General features: G+C 52.3%; 2 protein-coding genes and 2 long non-coding RNA genes across 7 annotated transcripts; 2 read left to right on the forward strand and 2 right to left on the reverse strand.

The window, feature by feature from the left end:
* Positions 1-692: 692 nt before the first annotated feature.
* Positions 693-2,706, reverse strand: LOC147646822 (uncharacterized). The gene is made up of 2 exons (XR_015281780.1): positions 2,337-2,706; positions 693-1,760 (listed from the first exon to the last, which is right to left on the reverse strand). It is a non-coding gene; the product is annotated as an uncharacterized LOC147646822 (long non-coding RNA).
* Positions 2,707-6,711: 4,005 nt separating this feature from the next.
* On the reverse strand, positions 6,712-13,397 carry LOC147646823 (uncharacterized). 2 transcript variants are annotated; one of them, XM_086872871.1, is made up of 13 exons: positions 13,135-13,355; positions 12,707-12,778; positions 12,547-12,618; positions 12,393-12,458; positions 11,834-11,941; positions 11,133-11,204; positions 10,973-11,044; positions 10,787-10,885; positions 10,228-10,335; positions 9,871-9,942; positions 9,170-9,247; positions 7,964-8,129; positions 6,712-7,434 (listed from the first exon to the last, which is right to left on the reverse strand). In XM_086872871.1, the coding sequence occupies exons 1-13, from the start codon at positions 13,229-13,231 to the stop codon at positions 7,236-7,238; spliced, it is 1,281 nt and encodes a 426-aa protein (XP_086728997.1). In that variant the 5' UTR covers positions 13,232-13,355; the 3' UTR covers positions 6,712-7,235. The 2 variants fall into 2 exon arrangements, with proteins under 2 accessions (XP_086728997.1, XP_086728998.1); XM_086872872.1 differs by lacking the exon at positions 10,228-10,335 and having other exon boundaries at positions 13,135-13,397.
* On the forward strand, positions 7,024-12,247 carry LOC147646824 (uncharacterized). Its single transcript, XR_015281795.1, has 2 exons — positions 7,024-8,743; positions 8,837-12,247. It is a non-coding gene; the product is annotated as an uncharacterized LOC147646824 (long non-coding RNA).
* Positions 13,398-16,133: 2,736 nt separating the features above from the next.
* On the forward strand, positions 16,134-20,329 carry LOC147646825 (uncharacterized). 3 transcript variants are annotated; one of them, XM_086872890.1, is made up of 3 exons: positions 16,134-17,203; positions 17,663-17,741; positions 17,928-20,329. In XM_086872890.1, exons 2-3 carry the CDS (start codon positions 17,690-17,692, stop codon positions 18,932-18,934), a joined length of 1,059 nt encoding a protein of 352 aa, XP_086729016.1. In that variant the 5' UTR covers positions 16,134-17,203; positions 17,663-17,689; the 3' UTR covers positions 18,935-20,329. The 3 variants fall into 3 exon arrangements, with proteins under 3 accessions (XP_086729016.1, XP_086729015.1, XP_086729017.1); XM_086872889.1 differs by having other exon boundaries at positions 16,135-16,290; XM_086872891.1 differs by having other exon boundaries at positions 16,197-16,316.
* Positions 20,330-20,912: the final 583 nt, after the last annotated feature.

Here is a 20,912-nt window from a genome sequence, read left to right on the forward strand (position 1 = left end):
GTCTGTTAATCCTGGCTCATCCCACAAACTTCCATTCCTCAATCAGGGAAGGATGGATTAGGGAAATCCCCCGTCCAGGAGCACCTATGGCACCTCCCAAAAAAACATTTCCTTCTTTTTCCAATTCCAGGAACCAAATTCCTGGATTATTTCCCATCAGGAAATGGGGTTAATTAAAGATCAGGTTTTTTCCCAGCATTCCGGTCTTAAGCACTCCAGCGATTCTGCTATTCTCTATCCCAGGTGTGATTCAGAGGGTTGGGATCTCCTGGAAAAGGGGATTGATGGATTCTTCCTTGGAAACCCCAGGGCTCTGGTCCTGGCACATCCTGGCATTCTCACCCCCTCAGATAAACCTGCTCCAGTTAGGAGCCCCAGGGAAGCACCAGAGCAGCCGGCTGTCAGGAACAAGGCAAATCAAGCCTGGGGGCTGCTCATGGAGCTGGAGCAAGATGCACCTGGGAGCCCTCAGCAATCCAGCCAGCACCACATGGGCAGGAGGACACAGACGGCACTGCCAGGCTGGGACAGGGCTTGTGCCTTCAGCAGAACCACCAAAGGCCAAGGGGCTTCTGGCCATTTTCCCTGCACCACTGCACACCTGGGCAGCTTGCTGAGCACAAAGACCCTTTTCCCCCTCTTCCCCTATGCCCTGCAGACCCTGGGCAGCAAAAGAACAGTCTTGCAGTCTGTTTATTAGAACACATCTTTTATTTATACACTACAGAAAAATGATAAAAGAACAGTCTTGAAATAAATGGAGAATGCCTTGCAGATCAGGTCCCTGTGGAGCTCCAGCAGCACAGCCAGGCACAGCCCCACGGACGAGGCCGTGTTCTTTTCCCAGCTGTGCATCTCTTTAAATACCTTCATGCAGTCTTTGGTTATTTCACTAATGGTGTGGGTGGGATTCTTATTTTTCTTTTTGAGAATTTCTTGGAAGGCTTCCTGATACAAAATGAAGGTGCCATCACTGATCTTTGATGGGATAATATCTTCCTAGTGTTTTTTCAACTGCTTTATTTTGGTTTCTTTACGCTTTGATGGCTTTTGAATTTTTTCCTGTGGCTGCTCTTCTGTTTTTCTGTTAGTTTGTAATCCAATTGAGGCTTGTTGTTTTAACATCAGATAGCATCTCTTGTCACTGATTTGTTTTGCAGTTTTGGATGGGATGTGTTCAGCAATCAGTTTATTAATGTTTTTATTACCCTCATATTGTTTAATTAGTTGGATTAGCAGATTTTCCTCCTCTTCACTCCAGCATTTCTTGTGGGCTCCTCTTGCTGATGTTTCTTTTGGTCTCATGGCTTCTAGCCTCTCCTGGTTTCTGACTGCTGGATGTGCAATTCTTTTATGTTGTCCCAGTCCAATTTTAGTTTGAAAACTCATCTGGCATACATTGCAGGGCCATTTTCCTGGGGATGTTTTTTTTATTTTACCTTTGCATTTTGGATAGTGGCAGGCAATGCTGTGAAAATTTGTATTTTCCAAATCACATTTGGTGCATTTAAATTTGCATTCTCTAATTCCATGTGCTCTGAGTAAATGTTCAATTAATCCAGGCATTTTATTCGTTTTAATACCGCAGCACGGGCAGGGTGGATTCTCATCTGGAACTGATATGACAGGGCAGTCTTCTGATTCCCCATTGTTTGGTGGTTGAATAGTGGTTTCCTCTGGCTCTGATAAAACGGCTGCTTCTTCCTGGGTGGGTGGGGGTGTGGCAGTCTTTTCCTGGCTCTTATCAATCCCGTTATCATCTAGAGATAAGGAAGTCATTGTATCATCATAGTACACATCAGGGTATTCCTCCAGCCCCTCCCGCCCCACACAATGGGCATTACATTCTTCGGCACAATGCATCGAGTTGTAGAACTCCAGTTTTAAACTTTTCCAAACCTCCCTTTCCAATTCTGAGGGTTTAAAATTTGGGTTTTGTGGCGATTTTATATGCCAGTCTTTAAAATTAGTTTGAGTTGCCGTGGACACACGGAGTAGCTTTAAAGCCTTTACCGTGGTGCCGTTTCAAAGTAAAACTAAGTCCAATTGAGGGAATATTGACTAACAGCACCCCCTCAAGCGCTGTCAGCTTTGCCCAACTTGACCGCGGGCTCGGTTTCAGACAGGGAGCTTTTAAGGAGCTTCTGCCGATAACTTTTCGACGCAAAATCGTGAAACTGCACTTTGGGTGGCGAGTCCAAAGGCAGGGAGGCAGTGAAAAACACAACCTCACTCACACTGGGGCAGAAATCAGCTAGTTACCCTTGCGGGTATCCAGCGGGACCACGAGGAGGTCTGATTTCAGCGGCTAAGCCCAGTTAGGAATGCAAACTTACCTCTGTTAAGAGTCATAGTGACTCGACTCGAGTCGCCGGCAGAGGCGGCGAGCGGGCGGCCGCTTGCACAGGCCGGCAACGGGGCGTCCCCACCCCGCGGGGAGCAGACACGGCACCAGCCAGCAAGCGGCACCTCGGGGCGGACAGCGGGGAAAAGGAAGCAGGCGGAAGCGGGCGGTGGGACGCGGCTGGAAGCCGCCGGCCCCCGGCGTAACTCGACTCGAATCCCCGGCAGAGGCGGCGAGCGGGCGGCCGCTTGCACAGGCCGGCTCTTCGGCGGTCCGCGCAGGTCTTTGGCCCCGGGCCCGCCTCCGGGGGCTCGCCGGGCGGCCCCGCCCTCTGACGTCACCCTGCCTTGGCACCGCCTTCCGGGCTTTCCCCGCCCCCCTGCGGCTTGGGTTCGGGCCGCCGCCGTCGGCCCCTCCCCGCCCACGGCCCAGGCGGCTCCTCAAGCGGCCGGCCGCTCGGCACCGCGACAACGCCTGCGGGGGCTGAGGAGCGGGCCGACGGGGCCGCCGGCGGCTTGAGGCTCGGTCTCCTCCCTTTCCGAGGAAGCTTTCTCGCCGGCGCTCTCTCGGAGGCTTTCGCTCCGACGGCGGCTTCCTTCCCGCTCGCCCCCGGCCGGCCCCACCGAAACCTGCAGGCGGACGGCAGCCCCGCTGACCGAGCCAGCCGGGCAGAAACCGAGGCGGGAGCAGGGCCGCCATCTGCTCGGGCCCAGACGCGGGAGGGAGCGCCGCCGGCTTCTGAGGGTTCCCTCCTTCCCTCTCAGGGAGACGCGAAGGCGGCGAGGCGCTCAGGCCGATAGGGGAGAGCCGCTCGACGCGTCACACGGCGGCCCGCCGGCCGACAGCAGGTCTGCCCAGCCGCCGGCCGACAGCAGCCACCAAAGGCCGCTCGCGTGCCACTGGGCTCCACCCCAAAGGCCGCCAACTGCCGAGGGCCGCTGTCCTGGTTTAGGGCAAATTTGGGAGAAAACCTCCAATGGGGCTCCCCCCGGGAAGCAAACCCAGGTGGCCCTTTTCTCCCACCCCTCAACCGGTTCGGAAGAGATTTCTCTGAGAGAAGTGGAAAAATCCTGTTTATTTCACAGGCACAGCTCTACCCAGCACAAAAATTAATGATATCAAATTACAAAACCTCTCGCCATTCAGAAGAGATGACAAACTTCAGAGGGTCTCTTTCTGTGGGTGTTCGCTCTGTTATCAGTCCCTCTGGTGCTGGAAAATGCCGCTGCCCAAGCTGGGCTCTCGGTAGTCCACGGGTGCAAGCTCCCGGTGCTCCCCCGACTCCCCAGTCCAGAGCAGGTTCGATTCGTTTCAGAAAAAGGGAAAGAAAACAGTCCAGGAAGACCTCTCTGCTCCGGCTAGTTGGAAAGCCAAGGCGATCTGTGTCTTGTTGTCTGTCTGTGCTGTAGTCAAAACTCCCGATGTGGGGGGAGCAAGTACAGTCTGATAACAGGCTCAGTGCTTCTTTTCCACTCACTTTTAGATGGAATATTAAGAATACAAAATCTGTGTCTGGGTTAGGTGGACGAATGGGGATACAATTTAACATCATAATCAACCCAGGACACGGGGGGTCCCTCAATTTTTTTTTTTCTGGAGGTTCACCCCCTCCCCCAATATTTCCTCCATCCCCTTCCCCCCAAACTGAGGTGAGAAAATATTTTTTTAATTTTTTTCTCTGGCTTTTTTTTTTTTTTACCTTTCCCCCCCCCTCTTTTTTTTTTTTCCTTTTTTCATCTTTTTATTTATTTACACTTAATTTGGGGGGCCGAGGGGCAGGAATTTTGGGGTGGGGTCACCTGGGGGTACAGGAAACAGGGAGACCCCACTCCCCAAAAAAACGGGAAAAATCCTGAGATTTCTGGTGTTTCTCCCCCCACCCGCGGCGTGAAAAAATTTATGTTCTCAGATTTTTGGCGATTTTTAGGGAGAGAGTTGCAGTTTTGTTGGAGGTTTTGGGAAGGCTTGCTGTTTTTTGGGGAGTTCTCCCAGGATTTGAGGTGGAATTGGAGAAATTTGGGGGTTCAGAGGGAAATTTGGGGTTTTGGGGCAAAACTCTGAAGGTCCTGGGGGGAATTTTGGGGTTTTAGGGCAAGAATTTAAGGATTTTTTTTCTAACATTTGGGTGTTTGGGGAGGAAGTTTGGGACTTTGGGGAGAACTTTGGGGTTTTTAGGGAGAGGATTTGGGATTTGGGGAAAAAAATTGGGGATTTGGGGGGGAAAATTTGGTGGTTTTGGGGGGAAATTCAGGGGTCCTGGTGGAGTTCTGATTTTGGGAAGGGGATTTGGGGAGGATTTTTTGTCTTTTGGGGGAATTTCCATTGATGGGGAGAGGTCCTAATCCCAGTGAGGAGGGGCATTTTGGGGAGGCCTGAATTTGGGGAGGGGTCTCAGGGAGGATTCCCAATTTTGGAGTGAGATTTGGGGGATTTTCCAGCGATGGGGAGGTGTCTTGGGGGTGGGATTTGGGGAGGGGTCTCATTGGGGCACCATCCTGAGCTGGAAGCGGGGGAGATGTTGGGAGTGGAATTTGGGGAGCGTAATAAATGGAAATGATTTGTGCTAACTAAATTGTAACTATTTGGAAAGTTATTCTTAGAAGCAATCAAGGGAATTGGTGATACAAGGCAGATGTACCCCTTTGCAGATGTTACGTGTTGAAATTAAGGTACAGGATGTAGTTTTGAGGTAAGTGGTGTCCCAAGAAGAAATCAACCTTGAGATGGATAAAGTTGGAACAACTTTAGGCATAGGCCTGAAGATTATGAAGTGTAAGACTAATTAGTGGAACACAATGCTTATTTACATAACACTTAGTACCCATGCAAAACCTGTAAGGTTATCCAGAGGACAATGAGGATGAGCGTAAGCCTTCATCCAAAATACCATCGAAAGGAGACTGAAGACCCCCTAGCAACAAGTGAGGCTTGCACCATGAAGAATAGTGATGTAAAATTAAAGAATCAAAAATAGGAAGAGACTTAGGGGAAACATTAATGAATATGTATAAGCATACAGTATATAAGTTTAGTTTGAATTGCTTTGTTTTGGTACGTGAGGCAGGGTGAGAAGCCCTGCCCATACCCCAGTCAGTTTTGCTCATGCTTTAATCATACTCAATTACTAGCAAATTATATTCACATATATATATATATATATGAAGATATTCACTAAATTGTACTCTTTTACTGAATTGTTTTCCTTTTATACCAAATTTCTATTCAATCCACTAAATAGTATTATTTTATTATATTGCATCCTTGTATTCAATTCACTAAGTTGTATAATTTTTTCCCTTGTTATTTAATTGCTGTTAACTCAATAGATCTTGTTGTCTGATTTTAATTTCATTTACAACAGCACCAAGAAGAAAAGGGGCTTACTGAGAGCAAGCAAACTTAATCCTCTGCCAGGACACAAATTTAGAGGCCAAAAAATTAAAAAACCCCACAGCATCAGCCCAGCTTCCCAGTGAGAAGGGTTGGAACTCTCTGCCCTCAACACTTCCCCAGCAGGTTTACAAAGGTAACTGGGATCTAAGCTGTGCCCTCTGAACCAACAGAGCCAGCCTCCCTTCAAGCTGAAAAGCCACGGCCCCAGTTATAGCCCTGGGTGCCTCCTGTGCCCCAGAGAATGGCCCGGCTCACCCGGCCCAGCCTGGCCCGAGCAGCCCGGACTGGCCTCAAGGGATGGGCTCCACCTGCCCGCTGTGCCCACAGGCCGGGCCCAAGGGCTCACAAGAGGCTTCCTCCCAGCTCTGCAAAACCTTGGCCAAGACTGTCCCCTTTGCTGTGCTGAGAAGAGTAAAAAACCCTCTCAGTTTAACCCCACTGCACTCCTCCTGGGGAATCCCTGCACACCTTAGGAGAGAGCCCAAATTTTCCCTGTGTGCCTCATGAGGTGCAGGCCCAGGTGATGCCACTGAAGGAAATGTGCCCTCACAGCCCAGGGATGCTCAGCACGGGTTCCCCCAGCGCCTCGGGGCCCCACCGCTGGTCACGGCAGCCCCTGCCTGGCTCCTGCCTGCCCACACCATGGTCAGCCCTGCCTGCTCCTGGACATGGAGCTCAGCCAAGGCTGGTGCCATGTGGGCTTTGCTGGTGGTACCAGCCAGACACTGGGGTGACAGCTCCATCTCTTTATTTGAACAAAAAACATGGGCCAACCCCTGCTCTGGTGTCGCTGCCTGCTCGGCCCTTCACACCCCGGCTAGCTTGTGCCAAGCGTCGGCGGCAGGAGTGGGGAACCAGGTGAGCACTATGTGGCTCGACCTGGAACCTCTAGAGCTCCTTTGGGCTTGGGCTCTATAGTATGCAGGGAGACACGAGGTGAAGTAAAGGGAGAGAGAGTGCTCGGAGTCCTCCAATTTCCCAGGAACAAGTTTATTCCAGCAGGTGCAGGGAGAAGGCGATGAGGGACAGGGCTGGGATCTCGAGGAGAAAGTCCGAGCCGAGCCCCTGGGCACCTCTGTGCGCCAGGTTTTAAAGCCCGTGGGCGGCTCATACAACAACCAATAATATTGCAGCAGGGGAGGTGTTGTGGGAAGGGGTTACAATACACAAATCCAATGGTAGGGACTTGGGGGAGGTAGGATAGCTATACAACCAATAGGGCATCGAGTAAGGGATGATGAGCAGGGAAGGAACCAGAACAAAAGGTGTGGTGTACATAGATTGATAGGGCTTGGGGGTAGGACCAAAGTGATGGATGGGGAACAATCTGGAAAGAGGGGAGAGGTTTACAATGACAGGCAACTGGGAACAAACTATATCGATATAGTGGGGAGTAACTGGGGCAAACCAACTCTAAACTCAATGAAGGTGAACAAACATACTTAATGAAGGTAAACTAACAGGCAGCAACACTCTGGTGGACAGGGGCTGCCCAATTTCAGTCCTGGCCAGGGAACAGGGCCAGGGGGCTCAGGGGCAGAGGGTCTCGCTTGGGAGGTGTGGGTCTTGGGATGCCCTCAAGACGGGGTTGCAGCTGCAGCACAGCAGATAGGGAGAGATGTGGAGAGCGAGGATAACAGGTCAGCTTCTCAGACACTGGAATCTTTGGCTGCTCTTCTGAAGCTGCAGAGGTGCTCCTGTGGAGAGAGGAGGTGGCTGAGGCCCCCAGCTACTGCTGGCACTCAGGGACCCTCCTGAACAGCAGGGCCCAGAGCGGCCAAGGCTCCCCAGCACCGCTGGAGCTGCTGGCACAGCTTGGCCCAGCTGGACAGCTGCCCCTCAAGGCCCCAGCGAGCAGGGGATGGCTCTGGGCAGGGTCCCTGGCCGGGAGCGGGCCCCAGAGCACCTCTGCCTTTCAAGGGCAATCTCGTCCCCGCTCTTTCTCCTGCCCACCTTGCTTTGCCTCTGCCCACTGCTCCTGGGGCTGCTCTTGGCCAGGCAGCCTCAGTGGGAGCCAGCACTGGCTGCAGCCCCAGCGGGCTCCCCAGGACAAGGCCCAGCAATTAAGAGGCCAATGAAAGGCCTGGGCAGCAGCAGAACTCTCAGCAGAGTTATTTGGGCAACCAAGGCCTACCCACAAGTGCACAGCAGCCTCACTGGGAATGTTTCCTGACTATGAGCAGCCTTTCAAGAAGCTGTTTGAGGCTGAGATCGCAAAACACTCACCGTTTTCCCTTCCAGCAATACCAGATTCCGGCACAGCACATCATCAGGAAAACTGCTCCACCAGCCACAATGGCCATTAACTTAATCAAACCATCTGTTCCCTGGTAGAAAACTCTTCTCATGCTCTCCCAGATCTTCTGAGCATGTGCTGTGGTGCCAGCTGCATCTGTGGGAGCAATGGGCAGCGTGAGCCTTTGCTGTGCTCCACTGCTGAGCTGGCAGCACGCTGGATACAGCCAGGACGTTCTCTGTTTCCCCCAGAGCTGGGGCCTGCAGGCACCTTGCCACCCCTTGGCACAAGACTGCTCAACCCCCTGAGCTCGAATGGCACAATTTCTCTGTGCTGTGCTGGTCTTCTCCAGGCAATACTTGTCAAAGACATGGATAAGGATCAGGAAAATGCCCACGGTTTTGGAAATGCTCCAGGGCCACCCCTCTTCCAAACAGACCCTAAACCTGAACTAGCCTGAGACTGGAAATTTTCAGGGGATCTCAAGGTGTGCGTGCCCCATGGTGCAGTTTGGGTTCCCTGTCACCTGATGCCAAATGCTTTCCTGCAGAGGCTGGGGAGAAGCTGCAGCCAGGCCAGGCTGGGAAACAGCCCTGTAGGCCATGAAAGCAGCAGTGGGGCAGCAAGGCTGCCATGGATCCCTTCCTGCTGTACCGGGCACGGCGTGTCCAGATGTGCAGAGAAAGCCCCTGGCTGCTGAGTGTCAGGAGGAGGCTGAGGGACATGGACCCACCATGGCGTCCCTCCAGATCATTCAGGATTATGTCCAGGTATTTGAGTTCCCCCATTGCTACATTACTATCTCCTATAGGTTTGTCCTTCTTTCTCAGGGGACCATTATATAAAGTATTTGCATTTCTCAGGAATGGATCCCACAGAACCTGTGGTCAGCCTGTGGGATCAGCAGGGAGGCACCACACACCCCAGCGATGGGAGCTGGGCTTGCTGGCAGAATTTAGCTCAGGAGCTGGGAAAGTCCTCCCTGCAGACACACCTATAACTCAACAGCCACAGAAGCTTCAGTCATGTCTGCTGATCTGCACAGGCAGCACTGAGCCACAGGAGCAGTGAGAGGATCACGCAGGGTGAGGGCACAACCATGCACGGCTCTGTCCTGGCACCTGCAGAGATGCCACCGTGGCCGACCCTTGGGCTCTGAGCTGGCGGCTCTCCCAGGGGGAAAGGCCTTGACCTACCCTCAGAATCTTCCTCATCATCAGGCTCAGTAACTGATATGGATTGGTAATCCGGATCATCTTCATCATCAGGTTCATCTGCAAAGAAAGTCAGGACAGAACAACTCCCGTGACACTGCTGAAGATTCTTCTTCAGGCTGGAGTGGCAGTGAGTACACCCAGGTGACTGCTGCCCTCCAAGGCACTTCCTCATCTCTGCTTTCAACTCAGTAGCAAGGGCAGGGGGACCACGTGCCTGCAGTGGGCCCACAGTGGGATGGAAGGAGCCCCTTGCACGGCAGTCAGGGGAGAAAGGACTCCCTGGAGCTGCCAGCAGCTCTGAACTGAGCCTCAAGCAGGGCCAGGGCTTGGCAGCTGGAGCAGGAGCATCTCAGGTTCCCTGGGGCCAGAAAGGAGCCACACAAGGCAGAGCCCCAGGGCACAGCCCTGAGCCCAGCCCTTCCCTCTCTGCTCTTCTCCGTGGCTGTACAGAGCACACGGAAGGAGACACTGGCATTACACACAGGAAGAGGATTGACAGCTAAATGCTCCTTCCTCCCACTGACAGCAATGCTGTGGGATCACTCAGGGCTCCAGAAGGGAGCAGGGCAAGGTTTCCAGAATCCGTCAACCTTCAGACTCTTGAGGGAAATGGCACATGAGTGAGCTTTTGCCACCTTGACACGGATTGTTCTGTGCGGAAAGGGACATTGAGAACTTGCCTCCAGCATCTGGCAAGGTCTTCAAACCGCCATTTACCAGCACTTCCAGATGCTCCATGTCACGATCCCAGTCTAGAAGGGAGAACAGATCAGAACCATTCCATGGTGTGCTGGGATCCCTTTCTGCCTTAGGGAACTGGGCACTGCAAGGAGGTCACGTAAGGCCGTGGGAGCCAGATGTCAATGGACATGGCCAAAGCTGCAGAGAGGCCTGAGGAAAGCTCTGGACTGGCTCTGGACATTCTCAACACCTTTTCCATGCTCTGTGCAAAATCCCTGAAAGGCAGGCACTGCCAAGGAGCAGAGATTTACATCTGAAGCCTCAGCAGGGCTCAGGCCCAGAGGCACAGCAATTACCTCCTGGGACTGTGCCTGGCATGGCCTCCCTTCCTGCAGCAGAGGCTGCCCATGAGCCACTGCTTCCTCCGGGAAATGGCACCTTCAGCACAGCCTTTGGGTTCATCTCTGGAGGAAGGAAGAGCCACAGCTCGATCAGATAGAACCATTCCCCATTGAGGAGGTGGCATGTTCAAGTGGCAATATTTGTTAAAGTCATGGTTAAGGATCAGGAGAAAGGCCAGGTTATTTGGGCTGGCCAGGGCCCTCCCTCCTCCAAACAGCCCCTACACCTGATCTAGCCCAAGACCAGGAAATTGCAAGGGATCTCTGGCTGTGCATGGCCTGTGCTGCAGTTTGGGCCCCCTGTCAGCTGATGCCAAATGCCTTCCTGCAGGGACTGGGGAGAAGCTGCAGCCAGGCCAGGCTGGGAAACAGCCCTGTAGGCCGTGAAAGCAGCAGTGGGACAGCGAGGCTGACATGGATGCCTTCCTGCTGTGCCAGCCATAGCATGTCCAGATGTGCAGAGAAAGCCCCCGGCTGCTGAGTCACAGGAGAAGGCTGAGGGACATGGACTCACTATGGCGTCTCTCCAGTTCACTCAACATCTTATCCATGTGTTTGGATGTCTCCAGCGACTTACTATCCTCTGTAGGTTTGTTCCTCCCTCTCGGAGAACCTTAACAGAAAGTATTTCCATTTCAGATGTATGGGTCCCATAGAACCAGGGCTCAGCCTGTGGGATCAGCAGGGACACACCACTCACCCCTGTGATGGGAGCTGGGCTTGCGTGCAGCAACCAGAAAAGGAGCTTGAAATGTCCTTGATGCAGACACACCTGTAACTCAACAGCCACAGAAGCTTCTGTCACCTGGTTTGTGACAGGTTGTCAATGATTATTTCTTGTTGGGACAGTGAGAACATACCTGCATGGGGCTCCAGAGGCTTAAAATCTTCATGCAGCCAAGCTGCTGGAGGAGCCTTCCTACCACCCTCATCTGGAAGGGAGCACAGATCAGAACCATTCCATGGTGTGCTGGGACCCCCTTCTGCATTAGGAAACTGGGCACTGCAAGGGGGTCGGGGGATGGCCAAGGGAGCCAGATGTCAGTGGACATGGCCAAAGCTGCAGAGGGGCCTGGGGAGCTCTGGGCTGGCTCTGGACACTCTCCACCTTCTTTGCAGGCCCTGTGCAATATCCCTGGTGGGGCAGCGGCACCAGCCCAGGGCCCAGGGGCTCTCCCTGCCACAGAGGAAACCATTAAGCCCTGGGCCAAACTGCAGCATTCAGTGCCACAGACATCCCTACCTCCGTCCTGCCCTCTCTCCTGCCCTCCGTCCTTCAGCTGGGACAGCTCCCCCAGCCCAAGGGGACAGAGCCAGGCCCTCTCAGGGCACACTGGAGCTTTACCCTCCCCTCAGCCCTTTCCCCACCATGGGCATTCCTTGCAGCCGCTGCCAGGTTTTGGGATGTGTCTCCCATGGAGGGACTTCAGCAGAACTGCTCAGTAGCCGAGTGCCCTGAGCCTGCTCAGGATAATTCCTCTGCACTGTGCTCACAAAGCCAAGCAACAGAGATGGCAGCTCAAGCCTCAGCAGGGCTCAGGCCCAGAGGCACAGCAATTACCTCCTGGGACTGTGCCTGGCATGGCCTCCCTTCCTGCAGCAGAGGCTGCCCATGAGCCACTGCTTCCTCCGGGAAACGCTGCCTTCAGCACAGCCTTAGGGTTCATCTCTGGAGAAAAGAAGAGCCACAGCTGGATCAGGTGGGGCTGTTCCCCAACAGGAAGGTGGCATCTTCAAAAGGCAATACTTGTCCAAGTCATGAATAAGGTTCAGGAAGCCATCAAAACTTCGGAGCCAGGCCAGGGCCTTCCCTCCTCCAAAGAGCTGCCATTCCACATCTACCCCAAGACTGGGAAATTGCAAGGGATCTCTGGCTCTGCATGGCCTGTGCTGCAGTTTGGGCTCCCTGTCAGCTGATGCCAAATGCCTTCCTGCAGAGGCTGGGGAGAAGCTGTAGCCAGGCCAGGCTGGGAAACAGCCCTGAAGGCCAAGAAAGCAGCAGCGGGGCAGCAAGGCTGCCATGGATCCCTTCCCACTGTGCCAGGCACGGCATGTCCAGATGTGCAGAGAAAGCCCCCGGCTGCTGAGTCTCAGGAGAAGGCTGAAGGACATGGACCCACCATAGCGTCTATCCAGTTCACTCAGCATCTTGTCTTCTGTGGGTTTATTCCTCCCTCTCAGAGAACCTTAACAAAAAGTATTTCCATTTCAGATGAATGGATCCCACAGAACCAGGGCTCTAGCCTGTGGGATCTGCAAGGACACACCACTCACCCCCGTGATGGGAGCTGGGCTTGCGTGCAGCAACCAGAAAAGGAGCTTGAAATGTCCTTGATGCAGACACACCTGTAACTCAACAGCCACAGAAGCTTCTGTCACCTGGTTCGTGACAGGTTGTCAATGATTATTTCTTGTTGGGACAGTGAGAACATACCTGCATGGGGCTCCAGAGGCAGAAAATCTTCATGAAGCCAAGCTGCTGGAGAAGCCTTCCTACCACCCTCATCTAGAAGGGAGCACAGATCAGAACCATTCCATGGTGTGCTGGGACCCCCTTCTGCCTTAGGGAACTGGGCACTGCAAGGGGGTTGGGAAAGGCCGTGGGAGCCAGATGTCAATGGACATGGCCAAAGTTGCAGAGGGGCCTGGAGAGCTCTGGGCTGGCTCTGAACACTCTCCACCCTCTTTGCAGGCCCCATGCAACATCCCTGGTGGGGCAGCGGGACCAGCCCAGGGCCCCTGGGGACTCTCTCCCATCCATAGAGGAAACCCTCCCTGAAGCCCTGGGGAAAACCATCCCCAACGCTTCCCAGGGAGAAGGAAGTGCTGTCTCAGGAAAGGGAAGCCAGGCCCTGGGCTCACCTGCTCGCCTTGCTCGCCACGGAGCAGCCTGGGCAGCCCTGTCAGGCAGGGCCACTGCCAGGAGGAGCAGGAGGAAGAGGTGCAGAGCAAAGGCCATGGTGCCTTGTCCACTGCCAGTCCTGCAGCTCTTGCTGCCACCACTGTCCTGACACTGCTGTCCCAATGTCAGCACCGCTGCTGCCGCCGCCGCTGCTGCCACAACAGTCGTGGTCAAGGACTGACTGCTCGGTTCTTGTGGTGCTGTGCAACCACGGGGCTCTGGGACCTCTGTGACCTCAGAGCCTGCTGTCACCTCAGCCTGCTGTCACCCCAGAGACTGCTGTGACCTCATGGCCTTGGCTGTACCCCCCGAGTGTACTCCCATCTGTACTCCAAACTGTACGGGACTGATTGTAAATATTTGACTTCATCAAAGGGTCATTGCTAAACAAAACCTTGGTTTTGCCTGCTGACATTGCTGGTCATGTTCTGTCCCAGGAGATGCTCTTGATGGTTGCCTCTTTTCCTGGGCATGGCACTGGAGGAGGTCCAGGCCCAGGTGATGCCACTGAAGGAAATGTGCCCTCAGCCCAGGGACACTCAACACAGACTCCCCCAGCCCCTCGGGGCCCTGCCGCTGGTCACAGCAGCCCCTGCCTGGCTCCTGCCTGCCCACACCGTGGTCAGCCCTGCCTGCTCCTGGACATGGAGCTCAGCCAGGGCTGGTGCTGTGTGGGCTTTGCTGGTGGTACCAGCCAGACACTGGGGTGACAGCTCCATCTCTTTATTGGAACAGAAGAGCTGTGTCAGGCCCTGCCCTGGCAGGAGGGACCCACCTTCAGTCCAGGCCACAGAGCAGGGCGGGTCCCTTCAGGGACACAGGGCCTTGCTTTGGGTGGTGGCAGCATCTGCACAGCAGCAAGCTGGTAATGCAGCTGTGACAGGGACATCACGTATGGGCATGGAGATGTGAAATGTGTGGTGCAGGTGTCCCTGAGGGAGGTGTTTGGCTTTTCCTGTGAAGCTGCAGAGGGGAACCTGTTGAGAGAGGAGATGGCTGAGGCCCCAGCTGCAGCTGGCACACAGGGACCCTCTTGCACACTGGGAGATTCTCACTGTGCTCAAAGTTTCCCTCTGAAGACTAAGAGGTGAATGTGGATGGGCTTAGCAACTGGTCTGCAGGCCAAACAATTGAGGGAGCAAAAGAAGAAATTGAGAAAATACAGGTTTATCCATAGCAAGGAAGAAAGCAAGGCCGTTAGCATGGAAACCAATAAAAAGGTGCATAAGGCGTATTTGCAGTGGTAATAAATGGAATTGGTTTGTGCTAACTAAATTGTAGCTGTTATTAAAGTTATTATTAGAAACAATCAAGAATCAGTGTTACAAAGCAGATGTGCCCCTTTGCAGATGTTACATGTCAAAATTAAGGTACAGGATGTAGTTTAGAAGATAAATGGTGTCTCAAGACCAAAATGGCCTTGAGATGGACCAAAATTAGAACAAATTTAAGCATTGGACGTAAGGACTAGTAAATATAAGGCTAATTAGTAGATTAATATAACACAAGGCTTAGTACGCACATACAAACCTGTAAGGTTATCCAAAGGACCATGAGGAAGAGGAGAAGCCTTTGCCAAAAGACCACCAAAAGAAGACTGAAGACCTCCTAACAACAAGCGAGGCATGTGCCGTGAAGGAAAATGATGTAAAGTCAGAAAAATCAGAAATAGGAGGAAACTTACAGGAAACATTAATGAATATGTATAAGCATACAGTATATGAGTTTAGCTTGAAGTGCTTTGTTTTGAACGTGAAGCAGGGTGGGAAGCCTCCGTACCCTGGACGGTTTTGCTTATGCTTTAATCATACTTAATTGCTAGTAGATTATATATATAAATTTTAATTTTTTATTAAACTGTATAATTTTACTAAACTGTATTCTTTTATACCACATTACTATTCACTTTAGTAAATGGTATTCATTTTTAATTAAACTGCCATTAAGCCAAGGGACCTAGTTGTCAAAATTCTAATTTCATTTATAACAATATTTTAGCAAAGAAAGCTGGTACAACAACATTGGTATTTAACAAACATGACACAATATGAGCTATATTAACAAAGAAGGCACCTTACGGTGACAACATTCTACTGTTCAAACTGTAAAATATCTTTCTGTACTGATCAGGAGGTCATGATTTACTCTTTACAATCCTGATGTTGAATGTCTCCGTAGGCAGTCTGGTCACAGAGAAGAATGAATCCCTTGCAGGCTGCCCCTGTTTGGACAACCTGCTCCTCACCCCAAGCCTCAGCATGTCTGACATGGCCCACCTGGGACTGACATCCCAAAACATTGATAACATTTCTCTTTAGAATTTTTCTTTATCATTAAAATCTAATTAATTAAAAAAATAAAATGTTATTTTTTATAATAATATTGTTCTGTACTTATAGAACCTAATTTTTATATTTATATAAAAGAATTTATACAATTTTAGGAACAAAAAACATTATCGGTCCTTGGTTCAAAGTACCACCATTCCCTTCATTAATTAATTGACCACTATTTCTCCCTCTTTATGCTAATTTGTCCTACTTTTAGTCCTTTGATAATATTTTTTAATAATTTTCTCAGACAGGGTAAAAGGGACCACTTTGGGGTCCATGGAAACTTTTCTGGGGAACATTTGGGGCAGTTTTGTGTCTGGGGAGGGAATTTAGAGAGAACTTGGTGGTCTGGAGGACACTTGGGGGAGCCAGGTGGGCACTTAGGGATTCTGTGGGACAATTCGTGGTCTGGGGAAGCACTTGGGGGTCCAGGGGGGCGCTTGGAAGTCAGGGAGGAGAATCTGGGGGCCCTTCAGGGTCCGGGCGGGCACTTGGGGGGCTGTAACGGGGAATCTATGGGTCGCAGGGGATGATGGGAGTTGTAGGCGCCGATATAATACAGTTTAATGGGGCCGCGGAGCATCACGGGAGTTAAAGGCGCAGCTCCAGTGGATTCCGGTGAGGCGTGGGGCATGACGGGAGATGGAGTCATGGCTGCAATAGCACCATATGGGCGCCGCGGAGCATGATGGGAGATGTAGTTCCATAAGTGGCTCGGAAGGCGCGTTTGGTGTTGCAGGGAAGCACTCAGAGAGAACTTTTCCGTTCGAGCTGTGGTTGCAGGTCCTCGGGGCGAATGTATACAGCTCGTGAGCACTTGGGGGGAACCTGGGGAGCTGTAACTGGGCTCTTTGGGGCGTGGGGCACGGCAGGAGGTTTGGGCGTGGAACCGTGTTCTGGGATGATGGGAGATGAATTCCCAGCTGTGTCTGGAAGGGGCATCTGTGGTGTCGGGAGAACTCAGGGGTCCAGAGATGCTTTGGGGGATCCTGAACGAGCGCTGAGGGGGCACTCGGGGATCCTGAAGGGTTTGGGGGAGACTTACGAGACATATGGGGGGCGATGCCGGGGTTCTAGGGAGTGCAGGGCATATTCCCAGTTCCTCACAACCTGATCTCAATTGCCCCCTGCAGTCTCCTACTCACTGCCAGGACGATCCCAGTATGATATCCCAGTATGATGTCAGTACACAGCCAGTGCAATCTCAGCCACTGCCAGGACGATCCCAGTACAAACCAGTCCCTGCCAGTGCTGCCACTCCTGGGATCCCCCAGCCCTCTCTGTGTTCCCCCCTCCCGCATCTCCCCAGAGGAGCCCCAAGGGCTGGCAGTCCCCAGCCAGGGTCCCCAGCCAGCCCCAGGTTGGATCTGCTGCCCCCAATTTTCCCAGTTTCCCTCTCCTTTTCCTCAGGCCGGGTTCCCTCCATCCCCAGCGGGTGGGAGCAGCGGAGAGCCCCGCGCTGCCCATCCCGACCTGTCTCGGCTCCATCCCCGCTCCTCCCATGGGCTGTGAGGGGTTCGGGAACGGGGCACTGAGGGTGTCACTGCTCCTGGGGGAGGAGGGGGAGGGATGAAAGAGGAGCAGGAGGAGGAGGAGGGACAGATGAGGATCAGGGAAAGGAGAAGGAACTACAAGGTCGAGCACTCCCTGAATTTATAGTCCCCCACCTGTGCGATCATCACCCACCATCCCACAGGTGACTGGGGAGCGGGAGCTTTGCCCAGATATCCTGGGGGGGTCCCTGGGTTGGGTTTATTTGGGGGGGGGATGTTTGGAGAATGTGGAACTCCAAAGCTGAGTGGAAAATCCTACTTGGGGGGATATTGGGGGGTCCCACCATCCTTAAGTGGGGAGATGGAAACAGGGGGAACTTTTCGGATTCCTGGCACTCTCAGCAGCCCGGGGAGGGCAGGGACCGAGCAGACAGGTGATCCCCAGTACAAGCGTGACTCCCAGCAGCTGGGACGGGGGGAACCCTTGAACCCCAAACAGGAGAGACCAGAGATGGGGAACTCCTGGGAGGCATTTTCAGGCTGAATTTTGGTGTTTTCTGAAGGTTTTATGGACCCCAGATGTCCGATGACTTCTAGAGATGAGCTTGGACAGAGGGACCTGCAAACTCAATGTCCTCATCCCTTGTATTTCCCCAAACCAGGATTTCCCATTGCCAAACCTTGGCTGGATGGAGAGGAAGGCTGCGAGGAAGAGGAAGATGCCTCGGGACACCCAGGCAGGTGAGGAGGAAGTCAGTGCCCCTTTCCCTCTCTCTCCTGCTCCATCTCCCAGCCCAGCATGGCCCCCAGCTGCAGGACAACCCTGTTGCCGAGGCCATCCTGCCGGGGACGCACTGGGGGGATCTCCTTCCCCTTCCCTCTGGCACCAAGGTAAATCCCATCCTCTCCTTGTCCTTCCTCCCTCAGACAAGGAGCTGAGGATGGAGACCAGGGAGGACAAATCCCTGCAGCAGAACCTTGTGGAAGAGGCTGATTTGAGCAGTTCCACAGTGCAGGAATCCAACGGGGAGGAAAAGCCCCGGAGATCCCGCAGGAGGAGAAGCTCCAAACCCATCCCAGGGTGCTCTGAGGAGGAAAGACCCACCCTGTGCCGGGAAGGCGGCCGGAGATCCAGCCAGGGCTCTGAGCTGGTGGTCCATGAGCAGCTTCAGGATGGGGAGAAGTGCTACAAGTGCTTGGAATGTGGGAAGAGCTTCAGCCAGAGCAACAGCCTGATCTGCCACCAGATGATCCACACTGGGGAATGGCCCTACAAGTGTGGGAAATGTGGGAAGGGTTTCAGCTTTAACTCCAAACTCATCATCCACCAGCGCAGCCACACTGGGGAGAGGCCCTACGAGTGTCCCGAGTGTGGGAAGAGGTTTCGGATCAGCTCCAGTCTCCTCGTGCACCAGAGGATTCACACAGAGGAGAGGCCCTTCTGCTGCCCTGACTGTGGGGAGGGCTTCAAGCACAGCTCCACCCTCGCCATTCACCGGCGCATCCACACTGGGGAGAAGCCCTTCAAGTGTGGGGAATGTGGGAAGAGCTTCAGCCGGAGGTCCCAACTGACCATCCATCAGATGATCCACACTGGGGAGAGGCCCTATGAGTGTCCAGAATGTGGGAAGAGGTTTCAGACCAGCTTCCAGTTCCTCAGGCACCAGCAGATTCACACGGATGAGAGGCCCTTCCGCTGCCGTGACTGTGGGGAGCGCTTCAAGCAAAACTCCCACCTCATCACCCACCGGCGCATCCACACTGGGGAGAGGCCTTATAAGTGTGGAGAATGTGGGAAGGGGTTCAGCCAGAGCTCCAGCCTCAGTACCCACAAACGCATCCACACTGGGGAGAGGCCCTATGAGTGTCCCCAGTGTGGGAAGAACTTCTCAGACAGCTCTCAACTGACCAGACATAAACGGAGGCACCACTAAGGGAAGCCCTGTGAGTGCTCCAAGTGCAGGAAGAGCTTCGTGCGCTGCTCCAACTCCATCCCCCATCAGTGGGCCCACGTTGGGCAGAGCCCTGATGGCCCATGTTCCCTGTGATCTGTGTTGGGAAGACACTGGGCTGGTGGTCGTTTTGGTTTCGTTCTAATTATCTTTAGATTCATCTTCATCCCTTTGGAACAGACTAAATTGGGGTAAAAATCAACAAATTAATGGCATCTAATTAATCAATGGCACCTAAAACCTCACATTTTACTAGTGCTTCAAGAGCAACTGGGAATCAGGGAGCTACTTGGGAGTATTTAGGGGTTGTGGGGTATTTGGAGTTGTCTCCATTTCTTGGCACTCAAAGAGATGAGGGGCTTCAATCTGTCACCTCAAGACCTCTCAGTGCCTCTGAATGCTAATCAGTCCCACCCCAAAATTAGTCAATTCCACCCCCCCCTCCAGCTATGATGCCCTTAGTTTTAGCTTTCATATTTTTCATATTCTGCACTGCCTAGGTTTGTAGTTTTGAAGTTCATATTAATTGTTAGTGTCAGAAAAAATTAATCCACGAACACCAGAGGTTTATATGCAAAAAGGAGATAGAGGAGTGCTTTCAATTTTTTCAAATAAAGGGAGAGGCCATGGGGCATTCCCCTGGGATCTCTCTAATTTTTGGAGGGCGCAGCCTCCCTTTTATCCCAATTCCAGGCCGTACGTCCCTTCTCCCTTTCCCCATAGGCTGAGGGATTTGAGAGGTACAGACTTCCTGGTACTCATGATACCTGAGATACCATCCCCCCTCTCCCCAGTGCATAATCTCCTTCTTAGTTCTCAGCCCTGTTGGAATTTTATGGTGTTTCCCCAGTGTCTCGTTCATCTTTCAGTTGAATCCATCCCATTGTTTCTGTTATCTCTCAGTGATAGTTTCATTTTATCGGCAGACTCACAGCTTGTTTGTAAAGACAAGTGTCACTCTGATAGTATAAGGTTTTAAAATCTTAGAAAATTTGGGGACTTAGAAAGAAAGTTAGGTTTGGTGAGCCCGGGAAGAGTAGGTCCTGGCAAGTGTTAGGCCTTGTACTTGCTAAAGATCATGTCAAACTGCACCTGTGTAATTGGTATATGATGAATGATACAATTGTTAGATGTGATTAGATATAATTATTGTTTAAAGAACATGAGGAACAATATTAGGGGATTGAGGGGGATCACAAGAAATCCATGCTTGGGTAAAAACAATGCATACAATAGAACAATGTAAGTTTAATAATTAATATGAAAGTTATATAATGATAGAGTATAAAAGCATGTTCAACTCAAAACGAAGTCAGGTTAGATTTGGGTATGTGTACCCCTGACACCCAGAGCTCTTAATAAAGCACCTTCATTTAATCATTCTGTGATTATGTGTGTTCCTGAACACTAACATTTTGGCGACCCCAGATGGGACCTTGTGAGTGCTGCTGAGCAAACTCACGACCCGATCACGCTCCAGCCAGCACCGAGGAATTCTTGGGGACCCCATCAGCTGCGACCGTCTCTGCTGCTCACAATTTCCCCAGGAGAGAAAGGTAAGGTGCTTTACTGTGGGGGTCAGGAAACCAGCTGATTCAGAGATCCTGGCTCTCCCTTGGAGGCAAGGCACTTTCTCTCAGAGAGAGAAAAGTGTTACTCCCAGAAATCTTTGAGTTAGTTGCGTAGGCGCCGTCTGTCAGACGACTGCAATAGCGTTGCAGATCCAGCATTTGTGGTTTATTATAGTTACAATATGGAGAAACTTAAAGGGATTTTGGGCAGCAATGCTCCCATACCAGATACTTCTCCTTTGGGTGCTTATTAGCACATTGGAAACAAGGTAACATTGGGGAAGAATTACATAAGACTAAGATAATTTTGGCCAAATCTTCCCACAGAAAAAGACCCCAGCAACCCCGTCTCTTCTGTTGGTAGCTATAACCCCCTCTTCTCTCTCTTT

The sequence above is a fragment of the Cyanistes caeruleus genome, unplaced genomic scaffold, assembly GCF_971803275.1.
Source record: "Cyanistes caeruleus unplaced genomic scaffold, bCyaCae1.hap1.1 HAP1_SCAFFOLD_78, whole genome shotgun sequence".
NCBI classification, from domain to species: domain Eukaryota; kingdom Metazoa; phylum Chordata; class Aves; order Passeriformes; family Paridae; genus Cyanistes; species Cyanistes caeruleus.